Consider the following 17,722-nt stretch of genomic DNA (forward strand, 5'->3'; position numbering starts at 1 on the left):
AGAACGGTCCTCTGTATATTTGGAGCTGTAAGTTCGTACAGTTCTTTCGTTGTATTAAATTTCTATCAAAGTTAAGTTATATTGCAATCATTATTTTTATCCTTGATATTGCCCATTCTGTAAAATTTTTGCAATGTTGTGTTGTTCTGGATCTTTATTGAGGTTCTGAAGTGCAGTAAGCCATTAGATCCTCATTACCAAATATGTAATTCAAGTTTAAATTCATTGCTTAATGTATATTATAATTAGACATATTGGACAGTTGGCCCTTAATGTGGGAAAAATACTTCACTCATGGAATCTGATCTTTTCAGTTCAGTTTGTTTATCAGATTCAGAACACCATCTATACCCATGTTTATCATGTCCTCATTTCCTGAAAGAAATAATACATTTTGGTGTGTTATTTTTCCTGTGGCACTTGGATGTTTTGTCATGAAGAATCACACCTTCAAAACTCTGAGAAATTGGCTGTTTTTGCAGTGATGGTAAGGTTTTAGATTTGCTGCTACTTGGCATTGATAGTTTTGATAGTTTTTAATTGTTGGTTTGGTTCCTAACGAGATGGCACTGCAAATATGACTTATCAGTCAGAATTAAATTGTAATAGTAGATTTACTGTGCTATCAAGGCAGGAATGCTGTCTATGTCAGAATGTTGATTGAAGTTCTCTCTCCTAGACCATTTGTTCTTGCCTTTTATTCTTTTGCTTTCCTCTCTAGCGGGCCGGCACACGGCGCCGTTACCATGATGACGGCATCTCAGATGAAGAGATTGATGGCAGGCGGATGTTTGATTTAGAGGAGAAAGTCAACAGTCAGAGATTCAGCTCTGACCGGGTCATTCGCATGGAAGGAAGAGGTAAGCAAGCATATTTGGAGAGCTTACATTTTTGTATGTGGAAACCTGTTGGTAAAGCCAAATTTTTCACATTGGAGAAAAATTTTTAGTAATAAAGCTAGGACAGAATTGAACAGGAACAGTTGCCTGAAGACAGCAGTAAGAGAATTAAGACTCTTTCCGTTCATCTTACCTCCCTATGACTGGCACAGATTATTGTAGCAGAAGTTTGAAATGTGCCATATTCCATCAAATCTGGTCATTTTCTGTTTAGACAGCCAGTTTCAGACCAGAATCAGCAATTATAAAAAAGAAAACATCCAGTTGTAAATAATAGTAAAAATCTGTGTTTTTTCTATTTACTAGACTTGACATATGAATTCATTCAGAGATTTGGTTTGAGGGACCCAATCATCTTTGAAAAGCCTGATGGACTGGGAATCAAGTAGGCCTCCTCTTTTTTTAATCTTTCTCTTCTCTTCACTTCTCCTTTCTTGTCTTAATCAGCATCTCTTAGGTCTTTTTTTATTTAGTATTTAATTAACTTATTAATCTTTTTTTCTCTAGTGAAAAAAATCATCACATAATTTTATGTATGAGCCATACATGAATAACATGAGTTAACCTCTTGTTCTGTAGAATGCCCGATCCTGACTTCAGTGTCAATGACGTCAAGATGTTCGTTGGTAAGACTTCAAACATGAACTTTAGGTTTCTTCTTTAGCTGATGCGGCTGCATCGGTCTGTCCTAGCAGCAACTATGTGCCCTGTTGGAATGTTCTTGAATGAGACATTTGTATGAGCAAAAAGACTGTAAATAACGACAATGAAAATGTCCGGTAATATTTGGAGTAATTTTATTGATAGTATATATGATATCTGAATGCTTTTAAATTATTTTTGCTTGTAAAAGTGATATCTAAAGTGACTACCTGGTTTAATAAAAGTAAAAAAATATAAATTATTCACTGACAGTCAATAAATTCAAACTCATAAAATATTCAGTTTATAGTTCCAAGACTGACTGACTGTGGTTCCAAATTCACCACTGTTTAATATTTCATGTGTTAAATTCCTAAGGGATTAGTTGATTATCAAAATTGTCTTTGTTCAGTTATCTGTCAGTCAACAAGCCTACCAATATATCTTTTCTACCAGAAATTCGAATTCTTTTTATTTTAGGCATTAATTTGATCTGGCATGGATGGACTGGCAGAACTGATATATGTGTATAGCAAACCACAAGCTATAACTCTGTCCTATCATCTGTTGTTTTGACAACTCTGGAATGCGGTGCCTAACAATTGCCAAAATCTCCTTCCAGGTAGCAGACGTATGATAGATGTGATGGATGTGAACACTCAGAAAGGGACAGAGATGTCCATGGCTCAGTGGACACGCTACTATGAGACCCCACCATGTCAGAGAGAGAAGCTCTACAATGTCATCAGCCTGGAGTTCAGCCACACCAAACTTGAGAACCTGGTCAAGAGACCTGCCACAGTAAGTCCACGCACTTCATGAAGGCAATGCTACACTTGTGCATGTTATAACATTTTATACACAGAAGCATTTTATCAGCTACACTAAAACTGTCTCCTTTTCTGAATAATAAAAAGTGTAGCGTCCCAGTTAAATAAAAAGCCTTGACTGGTGGTCTGACACTCTTAACTGCAACCCAATGGAATTTGCTAGTGACCTAATGTAAGAGCTAAATGTTAGAGGACAACAGAACAATCCAATTAGCTTTATAGCATGCAATCACATCAGTTTGCTAGTGTGGTTAGCAACACAATTTTAGCTAACTAGCATGTAACGTGAAAACCTCCACACATATAAAGATACTTGAGACAAACCTTGGTGCTACATTTAACTGGCGCTAAAAGCTGTGTAGTTCCTTTGTTAAACCGTTAGACCATTATGTCTGGAAGTTTTTCTGTCCGTTTTTTGTGTATGTCAAGTTATTCGCTCTTACATATGTAAGAAGAAGATAACACTTCCGCCATTAACGGGAAATTGGAAGAATAAAATCAAGCAGTATGTAGAAATACACAAACTTACGCAGATCTTATACAAAAAACTCTGCTATACACATGGATAATTTACAATTAGTTTTGAATGAAAACTTTTGATCTTAATGTGTCATTAGTATGTTACCTGTAGCCTAAATCAAGGTCTTTTTTTCTCTCTTTTTTTTCTTCCTTTTTTCATGCATTTGTCTGTGTAGGTAGATCTAATAGACTGGGTGGACAATATGTGGCCTCGTCACCTTAAAGAGAGACAGAGAGACTCAACCAACTCTATCAATGATATGCAGTATCCCAAAGTACAGAAGTAAGTGCATCATGCTCAATTTTCTCTGCTGTCAAATTCCTTAAGGATGTGGCTGAAAGTGTAACTTAATTTGTTGCTTAATGTAATTAGTTTAGTCTCCAAATAAATAAACTTAATCGTCTTGACATTTGAATGTAAATGCTCTTATGTTTGTGCAGATACTGTCTGATGAGTGTTCAGGGCTGCTATACAGACTTTCACATTGACTTTGGAGGGACCTCAGTGTGGTATCACATACTGAGAGGGAGCAAGGTGAGAGCAGAAGGGATTCAGTCTTTGTTTGGGAAACACATTGGTTTGCTTTGTTACAGCCTTATTGTTCTGCTTTAGGTGTTTTGGCTGATCCCTCCCTCCCCTCAGAACTTGGAGCTGTATGAGAACTGGGTACTCTCAGGAAAGCAGGGTGATGTTTTCCTGGGAGACAGAGCGTCTGATTGCCAGAGGATTGAACTGAAGCAGGGCTATACCTTTATTATACCCTCAGGTGAACAGCAACACTAATCACTCCCACTCTATTTGTGGGGATTAACGTAATGATATAATTGACAAAATTAATGACAAAATAATAACCACAATTTTTACATGCTAATTTAACCCTCTGGGGTCTGAGGGGGTTTTTGGGGCCTGGACAAATTTTGACATGTCCTGACATTTGTGCTTTTTTCAGTGTTTTTTAAACATATTAATGTCTAAAGTCTAATAACACTGTAATCAGCACAAAATTGGCTACAATAATATGTGAGCTTCAAGTTTATACATTGTGTTTTTGAGAAAAAAGTGTTTATGCATGGTTAGTGAAAAACTACAATTTTTTACTCACTGAAATAAGACCATAAAACACAAACAGAACATTGGTTCACAAGACTTTGGAGACCAGCATGTTGTAGGCTAAAGTGTTTACTTCAGAGTGCTGTGAATGTCATCTTGTTCACACATTCACAGTAAACAATACACTGATTTAAATTTTCTAAGACACTTTTTGTCCAGAAAGGCCATATGCAAGAGGGTGTGTCTGAGGATGAATAGTCATGTGATTTACCTGAGAACACAAAAGACGCACTGAACGTCCAGACAAAGCCGCGCTTAATGAGCCTTTCAGTCAATGTAGATGGGACGGATTAGTGCTGTACAATACAACACAATGAGGAGCCAAACGATCCTCATTTGAGTTAAAATCAGTGTTTTTACTCTGAGGACAAGCTAAACTATTTGTCTCTGTGTGGAATGTAAGGAGCGCCGCTTCACGTGCATAACGCGCCATCATCCAAACGCGCCGAAAAAGTGAGTAAATTCTATGATGAAGTTTGATATTTTGTGTCATTTCTCGGGGGCGTGCACATATTTACCTGGTTCACCTGAGATTATTTACATGTGAACAGTGGACAGTGTACAAGGCGGGACCACATTACCTGTAATGAGGTGAGACAGGAAAAAACGGACTTCTCCTTACGTTCATACGGATTAAATAAAAAGTGATGATTTGTTTTTGACTTGAATTGTTTCACTCAAAAGAAAACATTTCAAGCTTTCTAGCCATATAATTCTTATTTTTATGAGCCAAGTATTCGCTGAGATTCTGGTTGTTTTATTTACGCGTCTGTGAAGAGAAATGGCAGAGAGAGAAAAGTCCGAGAGCGCACCCTGTCGGCTTTCTTTATTTAAAAAAAGCACAACGTTTTGTTGTTATTATGATGGTATGTCACTAAAACTAGACCCTTTACAGATTTGAATGATATACTTCTTTTATCTGTACGATCAGAATTGACGGAGTAATTTAAGTTTGTTTCGGCCTTATCAGAAAAAGATGCGTCAAAACGCGCCGGCGCGTGCGTCGACCCCAGGGGGTTAAACCTGCTTCTACTCTAAAACCAAGTCTTAACTCACAAACAGCCTTTAGAAGTTGAGGACTATCCAAAATGTCCTGACAATGGCAAAATGTTCTCACAGTGATAGTGTCAAACACATATACATTTACTCACTCATAATATTAATGTGTCTCTTGCGCTCAGGTTGGATTCATGCTGTCTACACTCCTGTGGACTCCATGGTGTTTGGAGGAAATTTCCTGCACAGCTTCAACATACCTATGCAGCTTAACATTTGTAATATAGAGGACAGAACACGGGTAGGTGAACATTCAGCTACGATCCTACGTGTCCTAGAGAATATTTAGATGAGCTGTCAGATCTCCACAGTAGCAGCAAAAATCAGGACAACCGTATGTCCTGAGACAAGAAATGGTTAGAATGGTATAGTGTAGCAATCAGAAAGTTTTTTTATGAATTATTAATATCATAAGCAATTTAAAATAACTCAGTACACCAGATGGATTTTCATGTCACTGCAACGCAGTTATTAATATGAGCTTTGCGGAATCTGAAATGGGAGTTCTCCAGAATCCGGGAAGGTTTATTATGAGAAAAACAATTAAAGCCAATTTTGTGTCCATACAGTGCATTCAGAAGGTATTCAGGCCGCCTTCACTTTTTAAAAAAAAAATTATGTTGCAGCCTGATACTACAATTGTTTAAATTCATGTTTTTTTCTTATTAATCTACACACTGCCACATAACACCATAGTGAAAAACTGAAATATCACATTTACGTAAGTATTCAGACCCTTTGCAACAACACGTGAAAATTAGCTCAGGGGCCTCCCATTTATCTTGGCCTTTATGATGTTTCTACACCTTGATAGGAGTTCCCCTGTGGTAAAATGATTGGACATGATTTGATCCATCTATAGACTCACAGCTGACAATGCTTACAGAGCCATGAGGTCAAAGGAACTGCCTGCAGAGCTCAGAGACAGGAGTGGTAGGTACAGAGTTCCTTTCTGAATGCACTGTATATTTTAAAGGGATTTATTTTTGATTATTTACAGGGTAAAATTAGAGAAATTAGATTAGGGGTCAATGGTAGTTTTGAAATGATGCAAAGGATTTTAAAAGCAGTTTATGTTTAGGTCTAAGTTCTGCAGTTAATGAAGTAGAAAAGGGAGGGAGACAAATTGATAAGCGAAACATCACGTCATTTGCCACAGGACTTATCTGCCTGCCAGCGTCACGTTTGCTTAGGTTCAGAGCTGACCCTTTCAGAAGTCTGGAGACCTGACCACTGCTTCTCAATGTTTAGCTGGATTTTCAACAGCTCTTGGATCTGCTTAGGCTTTGCGGTTGGTCCAGCTCCAAGTGGCTCACTAATTCTGCAATTAGAATTTGTTAAACATGCTCTGCAGTGCTTTGGGTGTCAGTTTCAGGTAAACTATTTGACTATAGGACAACACCATGAAGGAGGGCATAAACTTAGTGGGTTTGTGGGACTGTTTATTTGGGCTTGTCATACTGCAGAATGACTGTGGGGCCAACAAGGTGTCACCCTAATTGTTAAGAATCTGAAGTCCCTAAAACACTTCAATAAACATTGACATACCAGGTTAATATCACCTGAAACCGTCCTGGAAAATAATGTATTGAAAGGAGTGGACATCCAGTGACCTGTATTTATAAATTTTTAAATTTTTTGAAATGGTTGAGTACCCCTTTTACTTCCACCACAGGTTCCAGTGAAGTTTCGGTTCCCCTTCTACTATGAGATGTGCTGGTACACATTGGAGCGTTATGTCTTCAGCCTGACCAAGACCTCATACCTCACACCGGAATTTCAGAAACACTCTCTCGGCATTGGTATGAACACAGCCATGCATATGGTGAAGTGGAATGTATTTTTTCATGATTATTGTGCACACTTAATTAGAATGCCTAACTCATTCCTTCTTTGAGGTCTGAAGAAGCCATTCAACTCAGAGCCAGCCAATGAGCAGGTGAAGGAGGATGGAGGTGGTGGCAGTGATGAAGAGGCTTCAGAGCAACAGTCTGACAAGCCTGCAGCTAAAGTTCATCTGACGCCGTCTGAGCTGGAAGGCCTGTGCAACCTGCTGGGTAAACTGGAGGATCTGCCCTCCAACAAGAAGTGTGTTCCAGCAGGAATACACAATGCCCCAGCACTCATTGCACAGATGAAGGTATGATTGGTGTTGTAATGCACAGTAGCACTTCTTCTGATATTTACTGCTGTCATGTTAAAGGTGTTTGTTTTCTTCTTTCCCACTTCTTTTGTTATCTTGTCTCTGGTGTTCTGCAGGCTTTACTGAAGGAACATGCCAATGACAATCCCAAACTGTCCTACACAGGAAAACCGATTATCAAGTGGCCTAAGAGGGTGAGAACTCTTAACTTTTAGGCACATAACACATAGGATGAAAAGGACATAGGTATAAATACTAAGGCATCTGGATTTCCTTTATCTGAAGAAATCCATGACCTGGATGACTGAATACCTTCTCCTGAATACAATGGCAGTAATACAGTAAAATCAGTGTATAAAGCATATCTTAGAGTTTGAATTTGGTAAAGAAATATTCAGCATCAATGTCATGCTGATGATCTATTACATTAGAGTATTAAATATTGTAAGTCATCATTGGTACAGCTGTCATCATTTGTTTAAGGTGTACCAGAAAAAAAAGACAAGTAATTCTAACAATACCCAATTTAAGTCACCCCTCTTCTCCTGTGGTAGAAGTGAGACAATTTAACAACTTTTATAGGAATTGATTGAGTGCCATCTTGTGATCTGGCAACTACTTCTCAATATGTCTCTCATGTGTACTCTACAACCAACAACACACCAAAATGAATTAAAAATAGTGTATCTAAGTTGTCAGTTTAAATACACGAAGATTATACTATTGACATCAACAGTAATAAAAAATATTACTACAGGAATATGATCTTGCAATCTGTAAAGCACAAAATGTGTCAACTGTCCAGTTTGCGGAAAACACAGCTCCCTCAGATGTATTAACAAATACTATATAAAAATACATTTCAAACAGTGTTGGTGTCGAAATGCAATCAAGTTTGATAATTCTTAGAATATATTTTATATTTGTACACAGTGCTAGTAATTAATAATGGATGTAATTTTGTGTATTCAATTTTTTTTTTTCTTTTTGTTATACCTCAGACTTTGTTTCTTGTTTACATTTCTGCTTCTCTCTATTAGCCCTTATGGTACCAACCTGCTCTTCCTCAACCTCCTCCTCGTCCTAAATTATCCTCCACACCCATCATCCCACGGCCACAGAAACCAGCCTCCTCCATGTCTGTGCTGAGACGTCGCAGGGTCAGGTAAAAATGTTGTGTGTGTGTGGGCTGATATTGCTCATGTTGTGGGGAATCAGATAGTGGTTAGAGTATTGTAAATTGTTATTGTTAAGGTTAGGGTGCGTCCAGGAAATGAGTATAAGTCATTGTAAACTCTTAAGACTTGTCTGTCTGAGCGCTGTGGCTACGTAAATGTGATAAGATACATTTTCATTTGCCAGAACCTGCCGATGTGACTGTCACGCTTTAACACAATAATGTGTCCGATTGGTTAGATAATATCTAGCATGCAAGTAATAAAAGAAAATGCATACACTTAAGGCAACATGTCATCAATCTGAGAGATTGTACATTGCTTGATATTTTGGGCTCCTTGAACTCGAGGGTGTCAAATACTGTTCGTAGGGAAAGTTTACTGTGAAACCATTACATGTAAAAGACGTAACCTTAAAAACTGCAGCTCAAAACAATACTATTCAGAGCAGGTTTAGCTGCCACTGGTATTCACTTTGTTGTCATAAAGTAGATGACACAATATAAGGCACAGTTACTGCGTATTGTGTTTTTATTCTATCTACAGTAGTAAAGAGTAAACGCTATTTACTTTCTTAATGTTTGCTTAACACGGAAAAGAACAAAAGAATGAATCTGTGACTTTTTTTTTTAAATAATAATTTTGGAATTGAAATGGGGAATTGAGAAGAGATTCTTGTAATTTTCTGTTTTCAGCCTAATTTAACACAAATAGCAGTTGTTTTTGAATCAGCATTGGTTTAGAAGCCAATGCTTCACCAGTGTGATTTTTATGGTGTTCAGAATTTATGAATATTTTATAGGTTTGATTAACTCTTAGTGAAAATCTGTTTCTTTTCTGTAGGTGTAAGCGCTGTGAAGCCTGTATGAGACCTGAGTGTGGAGAATGTAACTTCTGCAGAGACATGAAAAAGTTTGGTGGACCAGGGAAACTCAAGCAGACCTGCGTGCTGCGGCAGTGTCTCTCTGTGAGTAAATGTGTTTTTAAGTTTGTTTTTCTTTTTATTAGTTTATATATAATGGATTTGTATGTTTTGTAACTTACCATTTGTCCCCTACAGCCGGGCCTTCCTCTGTCTGCAGTGTGTGAAATCTGCAAGGAGCCAAATCAGGAGGAAACTGGTGATCCCTCCCTCACCCTGATGGAATGCTCCAACTGTGCACAGATAGCCCATCCTGCCTGCCTCACGGTACAACACACACACACTTTTTGATTATCATAAAGGCTGAATTTTAAGTTTTTTGTATTATTGTATATATTAAAGTAGAACTACTGCATTGCGGTTATCTGCCTTCACCAACCAGTCATGCTATGATATAAATGCATATTAGACTGTAAAACACCAGTGGCTATGAGACAGCCAAATTTGAAGAAAATCGGCAAGGCATTCACATTTCACATCCAAAGATATTTTGAAAAAAAAAGTTTGTCCATTATGTGTAATAAGAAAACTCTGGCGTCAAATTTTATGGTCTTCCAAGTTGGTCTCCTATCCAAGTACTAACCAGGCACGGCCCTGCTTAGCTTCGGACATTGGATGCTATTCGCACTCGTACTTGGGTGCGGCCACATATTATGCATCACTTAATGTATAAAATTTCTCACATATGGCAGATATTGTGTGCATCCTGTGGCTAGGGGCAACGTAAAAGTGACCTATGGCTGAATGACAGAAAACCACCACTTTATCATCAATGTTGTGTATCCGAGTTTTTTCTTTAGTAGAGACTAACTAATTCATAAATAACTAACAAGTAACTTTCAGCGTCTGATTGGCTGAACACAGTTGATCCAGGTAAACAGCAGGTGGTAGAGCAGGTATAGTTAAAAAACAAGCAGGGCAGTGCCCCTTGAGAAACATAGATTGGCTGAGTGAGACTAGAGTAGAGTGTAGAGAGCAGAGTAGAGTAGAGTGGAAAAAGAAGAGGAGCTTGGTGCATGATGGGAAGTCCCTGGGTAGTCTATAGCAGCATAACGTAAGGGATTGTTCAGGGTCACCTGAGCCAACCCTAACAATGAGCTTTGTCAAAAAGGAAAGGCCTACTCTTAAAAGTAGACATGGTATCTGCCTCCTGAACCCAGACTGGGAGCTGGTTCCACAGGAGAGGAGCTCGATGGCTTAAGACTCTGCCTCCCATTCTACTTTTGGAAACTTGGAACCACAAGTACACCTGCACTCTGAGAGCAAAGTGCTCTATTGGTATGTTATGGTACTATGGGATCTTTAAGGTGAGAGTGAAAGTGATCCCATACTCGGAATTTGTGCTCTGCATTTAACCCATCCAAAAGTGCATACAGAAGTGAGCACACACCCAGTGTCTTGCTCAAGGGTCTCACCTTAGTCGTGGTTGAATTCGTATTGTCGTATTCGTCGTATTGAAGGTGGGCAGAGAGCTGGCTATTCACTAGTGGGGCGTATTCACTATGCCCCACTGACAATTCCTGCCGGTCATGAGACTTGAACCCACATCTTTCTGGTTACAAGTCCAACTCCCTATCCATTAGGCCATGACTATATTGTTAGAAGCTATTTAGCTAGAAGTGGTTAGGCCCAAATACAATAACTTCTGTTTTCTCTGAATTTAAAAGTAGAAAGTTACTGGTCATCCAGGCCTTTATGTCCTTTAGACATGCTTGAAGTCTGGATAACTGGTTTGTTTCATAGATAGATACAGTTGCATAGCAATGGTAATTAATACAGTCCTTCCTAATGACATTGCCTAAGGGGAGCATGTATAAGGTGAAGAGAATTGGTCCTAGCACAGAACCTTGTGGAACTGCGTGACTAACTTTTGTGTGTGTGGAGGTTTCATCATGAACATGAACAAATTGGAATCTGTCTGATAAATAAGTTTAAAATGCAGCACTAAGGTCTAGCAGGACATTTACAGAGATGAGCCCATTATCTGAGGCTAAGAGAAGATTGTTGGTGATCAATAATAGTGTTGTTTCTGTACTATGATGTGCTCTAAATCCTGATAGAAAATCTTCAAATAGTTCATTTTTGTATAAGTGGTCACATAGTCGCTTAGCGAAAGCTTTTTCAAGGATTTTAGACATAAAAGGCAGGTTGGTCTGACTGCTGGATCAAGACTAGGCTTTTTGAGTAGGGGGTTGATTACTGCAATCTTAAAAGCCTGAGGTACGTAGCCCATTACTAGAGACAAATTTACCAAGTCTAATAAAGATGAGTTGATTAATGGCAGGGTGTCTTTAAGCAGTCTAGTCGGGATGGGGTCTAAGAGCTACTGAAGTAGAAGATCCATCTGTGGCAACTGCAGGAAGCATCTGATGAATTTTAACTCTAATAGCTGTTTTTTTTAGTTTTTTTTTTTTTTGTCTTGCAGCCCTGGTTTGGGAGTTGTCGCAGCTTGTTCTCAACACATCATCTGGGCAAACCTTTTTTTCTCGTGTGGCGCCTGACAACTGTTGTGTGATTGGTTAGAAATTTGAAGTGGGCATGGTTAATGCGGAAAGCAGCAATGTTGTCGCTCTCACTTTCTCTCCTGACAGTTGTCATAGCAATAGACACACAAATAGTTAATAATTTGTGGAAAGATGTAGCCCGCTGTGTACCGAGGAGATTCTGTCGGATTCCAACAATGCTTAGCACGTGTGACATGCGTTGCAATGGGAGGGACTTCCCAGGAGTTCTGAACTTGAGTTTCTCGTGGAGTATGAAATGTCCTGGTGATAACTTTCTTGTTCTTGTTCTCTCCACCTTGAGAAAATTAACAAATTTCTTTGTTCTCACAGAGTATGTATCAAGCTAAAGACTGAGACTCTGAATCCTGGTCCCCACTCTGGATTGTCAAAGTTTAGGAAGGCTAATAAACTTGGCCAAATTTCTAGAGATGAGAGCCACACCATCCAAAGTGGGATGGATGCTGTCTTTCCCTATCACAACCGGTTTTCCCCAGAAAGTGGCCCAGTTGTCTATGAAGCTCCATTGTTTGCTGGAAAATGTATTCCCTTTTCTATCCTGTCTTGTCTTCTTTGTTTCATCAGTTGTTTTCCTAATAATTTGTTTGTATCTGCCTCCACAGATTCAAGGTGAAGGAATGGTGAATAAAGACCTGCCCAGTTGTTGGGAGTGCCCAAAGTGTGTCCAAGGGATCACTGACCCAGAGGTATGCCTAATCTTATTAATAAACGAATGCACACATAGAAAACATTAAAAGGAGTCTCATATATTCAAAACGGTACTGTAGAGAGTTTTCTTGGTCTCTGTGCAAATACGGTCTTGCACTCAGTCTATCAACCCAGCATTAACACACACTTGGTTGCAGTGTGTCAAAGTTAATAAGTATTGTGTGTCTGTCTGTTTTTCATTAATTTATTATTATTATTATTATTATTTTCTTTTTCCTGTTAATTTAAATGAATTTCATAAGTCATCAGGCAGCGATGAATCGTTGGCTGCCGGCCACCAGCAGCACATCCGTCCCCACCGCCCTCTGGTCCTCAGGCTGGGGCCTGCCCCCTGTGCCACCATAGGGGGTCCTGTGGGCTCCCAGAAGGATGGGGAGGGTATCCACTGTGGTTTCTTCCCTACTCCTCCTCCTCCTCTTCCTCCCTGCTCTTCTTCCTCCTCAGTGTCACTTCTGTTGGTAGCGGCCCCTCTGCCTTCTCAGTCAATCAGCTCGAGACTGGTGAGAGGTGCCGTCTACTCTGCTTATATCCCACCCATCTGTTGCGTGCTCCCCACCCCTTTTTTCCATCATTTTCAAAAGAAGAGACACAACACTTGAATGAATGACCAGGTTAGGACAGAGAATGATTTCCTATTAAGAGTTTTATTCTCAATTTTTTACAAGAGTAGTGCCTCTTACCTCAGTCTATTGCCACTTTTCATTTTCGTGGGTTTTCGATATTTTTCCATTACCATACTTTCCAAATGGTTTTTCTCATAGCACGTAATAGACTTAGACTAGTTTTAATCAGATAGGACAATAAACTGCTGTTTGACAGTACCACACTTTTTGGATTTTGGTTACATTCAGAAATTGAAGAGCTGAGCTGCTGGAAAGAACTATCCAAAAAGTAATTTTGGGTGGTGATGGTTAAACCTTTTTTGTTCTTCAGGCTCTCTGCTTCAACACAAAGTGTGGAAAAAAATTGATACCACATTAAAATCCAAAGGATTTATATATAAAAATATGTGTGGGATATAACCCTTTTAACACAGCATGCCCAGGGTTTAGAATAGTCTAGGTGCCAGGGCTGATGCAGGCATATTTTAAAGATCACATCAGCTAAAATAAGGCTAACCAAATGCAGATTCTTTATTCACACTCTACAGCTCACTTCCACACTAAGTGGAGCAGAACAGAGAGGAGTTTATGTTTTGAGTCAACCAAAGCACTTGTTAACAGTATACATGTAACGAAACCTGATAGTAATGGATATGGTGTGAACACTTTCTAAAACTTAATAATTAGCAAAACTCAGACTTGTCTGCAGTCAACTTGCTAAAATTCATTTTTAACCCCTATACCAGTAGTCAAAGAGTAATTTTATGTACTGTATTTTCCGGACTGTAAGTCGCACCTTTTCACTCCTCTGGCTTGTCCTGCAACTTATGCAGTGAAGCAAATTACAGTGGTGTGAAAAAGTGTTGGCCCCCTTCCTGATTTCTTGTTTTTTTGCATTTTTGTCACACTTTGTTTCAGATCATCAAACAAATTTAAACAAGTAAACACATCATGCAGTTTTTAAATGAAGGTTTTTATTATTAAGGGAAAACAAAAATCCAAAACTACATGGCTCTGTGTGAAAAAGTGTTTGCCCCCTAAACCTAATAACTGGTTGGGCCACACTTAGCAGCAACAACTGCAATCAAGTGTTTGCAATGACTTGCAGTGAGTCTGTTACAGCGCTGTGGAGGAATTTTGGCCCACTCATCTTTGCAGAATTGTTGTAATTCAGCCACATTGGAGGGTTTTTGAGCATGAACCGCCTTTTTAAGGTCATGCCACAGCATCTCAATTGGGTTCAGGTCAGGACTTTGATTAGGCCTCTCCAAAGTCTTCATTTTGTTTTTCTTCAGCCATTCAGAGGTGGACTTGCTGGTGTGTTTTGGATCATCGTCCTGCTGCAGAAGCCAAGTTCGCTTCAGCTTGAGGTCACGAACAGATGGTCAGACATTCTCCTTCAGGATTTTTTGGTAGACAGCAGAATTCATGGTTCCATTTATCACAGCAAGTCTTCCAGGTCCTGAAGCAGCAAAACAGCCCAAGACCATTACACTACCACCACCACATTTTACTGTTGGTATGATGTTCTTTTTCTGAAATGCAGTGTTACTTTTACGCCAGACATAATGGGACAAACACCTTCCCAAAGTTCAACTTTTGTCTCGTCAGTCCACAGAGTATTTTCCCAAAAGTCATCAAGATGTTTTCTGGCAAAACTGAGACGAGCCTTTATGTTCTTTTTGCTCAGCAGCAATTTTCGTCTTGGAACTCTGCCATGCAGCTCATTTTTGCCCAGTCTCTTTCTTATGGTGGAGTCATGAACAGTGACCTTAACTGAGGCAAGTGAGGCCTGGAGTTCTTTGGATGTTGTTGTGGAGTCTTTTGTGACCTCTTGGGTGAGTTGTCACTGCGCTCTTGGGGTAATTTTGGTCGGCCGACCACTCCTGGGAAGGTTCTCCACTGTTCATGTTTTCACCATTTGTAGATAATGGCTCTCACTGTGGTTCTCTGCAGTCCCAAAGATTTAGAAATGGCTTTATAATCTTTTCCAGACTGATAGATCTCAAACACTTTCTTTCTTTGGATCTCATCATGATGTCTAGATTTTGAGGATCTTTTGGTCTACTTCACTTTGTCAGGCAGGTCCTGTTTAAGTGATTTCTTGATTGCGAACAGGTGTGGCAGTAATCAGGCCTGGGTGTGGCTAGAGGAATTGAACTCAGGTGTGATAAACCACAGTTAAGTTATGTTTTAACAGGGGGGGGCAAACACTTTTTCACACAGTTTTGGATTTTGTTTTCCCATAATAATAAAAACCTTCATTTAAAAACTGCATGATGTGTTTGTGTTATCTTTGACTAACATTTAAATTTGTTTGATGATCTGAAACAAAGTGTGACAAAAATGCAAAAAATGAAATGAGGAAGGGGGCCAACACTTTTTCACACCACTGTATATGTGCATATTTGCAGTCATTTTGTCGAGTTTTCACTAGCCTTACATGGCATTCTTGACTAAATCAAAGATAATATTGTACCGCTAAAAAAATAATGTTTATGTTCACGCTAAACTGCAATTCCTAGTGTAACACAAGTAAAAATGAAAAAAGAGCTATACTGCAGACTTCAGAGTGCAGGTGATAAAGTATGCAGCTGAAACAAAGTTTGGAGTGAGTGTCGGCATTCAGACAACTCGAGAGATGAACAGGAGACGCTGTTTCATCTCCTCCCACCCCGTTGTTGGCGCAGTTGTTTAACGTTACTTGACAAGGATGAATGAATTTTATAATGCACTTCTGCTTGTTCTTATGCCTAGTCTATGTTTTTCATAGGCTATAATTAATATAATTAGAAACGCGACTTATACATGAAAGTGACTTATATATATATATATTTTTCTGTTCAACAAGGCCATTTTTGCTAAAGCTTTAGAAGCTGTGGAGGCATTTACCCATATATATATATATACATATATATATATATATATGAAAATTTGTTTAATTCTTAACAGATCTTGAGCTTGACGCCTATGAGCTCCAAAGCATAACACCTCATTTTTCAAACACAAGGTTTTTGTACATGACTTGGACATCTATGTTAATTTGACCCTAGTGAAACTAACATTGACACTTGGCATTTGAATATAATATCCATTATTTATTTCATTTTGAACACAGAGCCTGAAGAAGAAAAAATGTCCAACTGTCCAAATATTTACAGTTTGGACTGTACTGTATATGTTGTGAAGCTTTGTGGAGATGGTTTTGCAGGTTGTTTACTTTACAAGTGGGGTTTTGGTGCATTTAAGCTTGCACTTGATTGTTAATGTCACCAGTGCACTGACACAGAGTCAGTATCAGAAAGGATGTTAGAGAAGCAGATGTTGTTTGATGGATCTTCTCACTCAGTTATAGACTCAAATCCCTGATTGAACTGCTATTGTGATACTTAGTTAACCACCCTTTTGACTGGTTTTACCATCGTTGCAGCGACTGAATGACTTTGTGTCAGTGGTAAACAAGTAAAGTTTGTTGTTCAGAGGGTGTTGTGATCGTGCTCTTCCCCAGAACTAATCATCCTGCTGGTATGCTGCCCAATGCAAAATAGAGAAAAGACATACAAGGACATAAAAGACATACAAGGTGCAACCCTTGGGCCAGAGATAATCTTGAAAGATGAATATTATAGATTTAGAGGATATCATCTGAATACAGTCATTTTCTGAAGCAAAATGTTTCATACTGACATTATCAGATGTACAAAATGCTTTTTTCAGATGTTAAATGTCATTTTCAGTCATGTGTCCCATATATATATATATATATATATATTATAATATATATATATATATATGAAGAACATGTTAAAATATAATCAAAGAAAATAGGGCTAGGAATGGTACTGTTGCAGCTCTTGTATACACTATTCAAACGTTTTAGAATACCTCCATTTTAAAAATTTTTTTTTATTGAACCTTACACAGTTTAATGTTGAAATGTATGTAAAGCATAGAAGAAATGAACAATTCATCATAAAAAAAGAAATTGTGGAATCATTTTGTTTAAAAAAGAAAATGTATCTAAAGTTTTGACTCAAAGTAGCCACCTTTTACAGATACAGTGTTGCTCATATAGCACAAAATCACAATTTTACCATCTCAAGGCACTTTATAAAGAGTGCTTAAGTGGGTGTAGTAACACAACTGTGTTATAGTATTATGTCTGTGGCAATCAGCTAACACTCACACATACTATAATGAATGTATAATTAGAAAAGTAAAGGAAAAGCCCCGGTGTCAGAGTTTGCTGTAATTTTGTGTGTGTATCAGCCAACACTCATTTCTAAAACATTTCTGTGCAACTAAACTGCAAACGTAGATACATTTTGTTAGGAACAAATCAGTTACTTTTCCTACAGGAACAGTAACACTTTCAGGTTTAGTAGAGGTGAACAATGCTGCTCTTTCATACTGTAGATGTAAGTTTGCTTTCAGTTTGAGCTGTGCTCGAGATTAAGATGGGAATAACCTTTAATTTTTGCTGTGAGACTCTGCACATAATAAATCTTTAAGTAAATAAAATTTATGCTCGTCAGAAAACAGACTTTAGTACTGGAGAATCAGATGTTTTGGCAGAAAAAATATGTTGCCTTG

General features: G+C 38.5%; 1 protein-coding gene across 8 annotated transcripts in view; it reads left to right on the plus strand.

Annotated features, from left to right (window-relative positions):
• kdm2aa (lysine (K)-specific demethylase 2Aa) overlaps positions 1-17,722 on the plus strand; it is a 30,682-nt gene that overhangs the window by 1,441 nt on the left and 11,519 nt on the right. For 2 of the 8 annotated variants that reach the window (XM_026303883.1, XM_026303880.1), the window contains exons 2-18: positions 441-487; positions 722-860; positions 1,206-1,284; positions 1,479-1,525; positions 2,164-2,342; positions 3,067-3,173; positions 3,332-3,425; positions 3,504-3,657; positions 5,183-5,298; positions 6,733-6,859; positions 6,956-7,197; positions 7,317-7,394; positions 8,241-8,365; positions 9,219-9,342; positions 9,436-9,564; positions 12,422-12,505; positions 12,770-13,027. In XM_026303883.1, the coding sequence (XP_026159668.1) occupies positions 485-487; positions 722-860; positions 1,206-1,284; positions 1,479-1,525; positions 2,164-2,342; positions 3,067-3,173; positions 3,332-3,425; positions 3,504-3,657; positions 5,183-5,298; positions 6,733-6,859; positions 6,956-7,197; positions 7,317-7,394; positions 8,241-8,365; positions 9,219-9,342; positions 9,436-9,564; positions 12,422-12,505; positions 12,770-13,027 (2,085 nt within the window). In that variant the 5' untranslated portion in view covers positions 441-484. Of the gene's footprint in view, positions 1-409; positions 488-721; positions 861-1,205; positions 1,285-1,478; positions 1,526-2,163; positions 2,343-3,066; positions 3,174-3,331; positions 3,426-3,503; positions 3,658-5,182; positions 5,299-6,732; positions 6,860-6,955; positions 7,198-7,316; positions 7,395-8,240; positions 8,366-9,218; positions 9,343-9,435; positions 9,565-12,421; positions 12,506-12,769; positions 13,028-17,722 lie in introns of those variants that run through there. The other 6 variants (XM_026303878.1, XM_026303877.1, XM_026303881.1 and 3 more) reach the window with 5 other exon arrangements.

This window comes from Mastacembelus armatus, chromosome 1 (assembly GCF_900324485.2).
Source record: "Mastacembelus armatus chromosome 1, fMasArm1.2, whole genome shotgun sequence".
Taxonomy (NCBI): domain Eukaryota; kingdom Metazoa; phylum Chordata; class Actinopteri; order Synbranchiformes; family Mastacembelidae; genus Mastacembelus; species Mastacembelus armatus.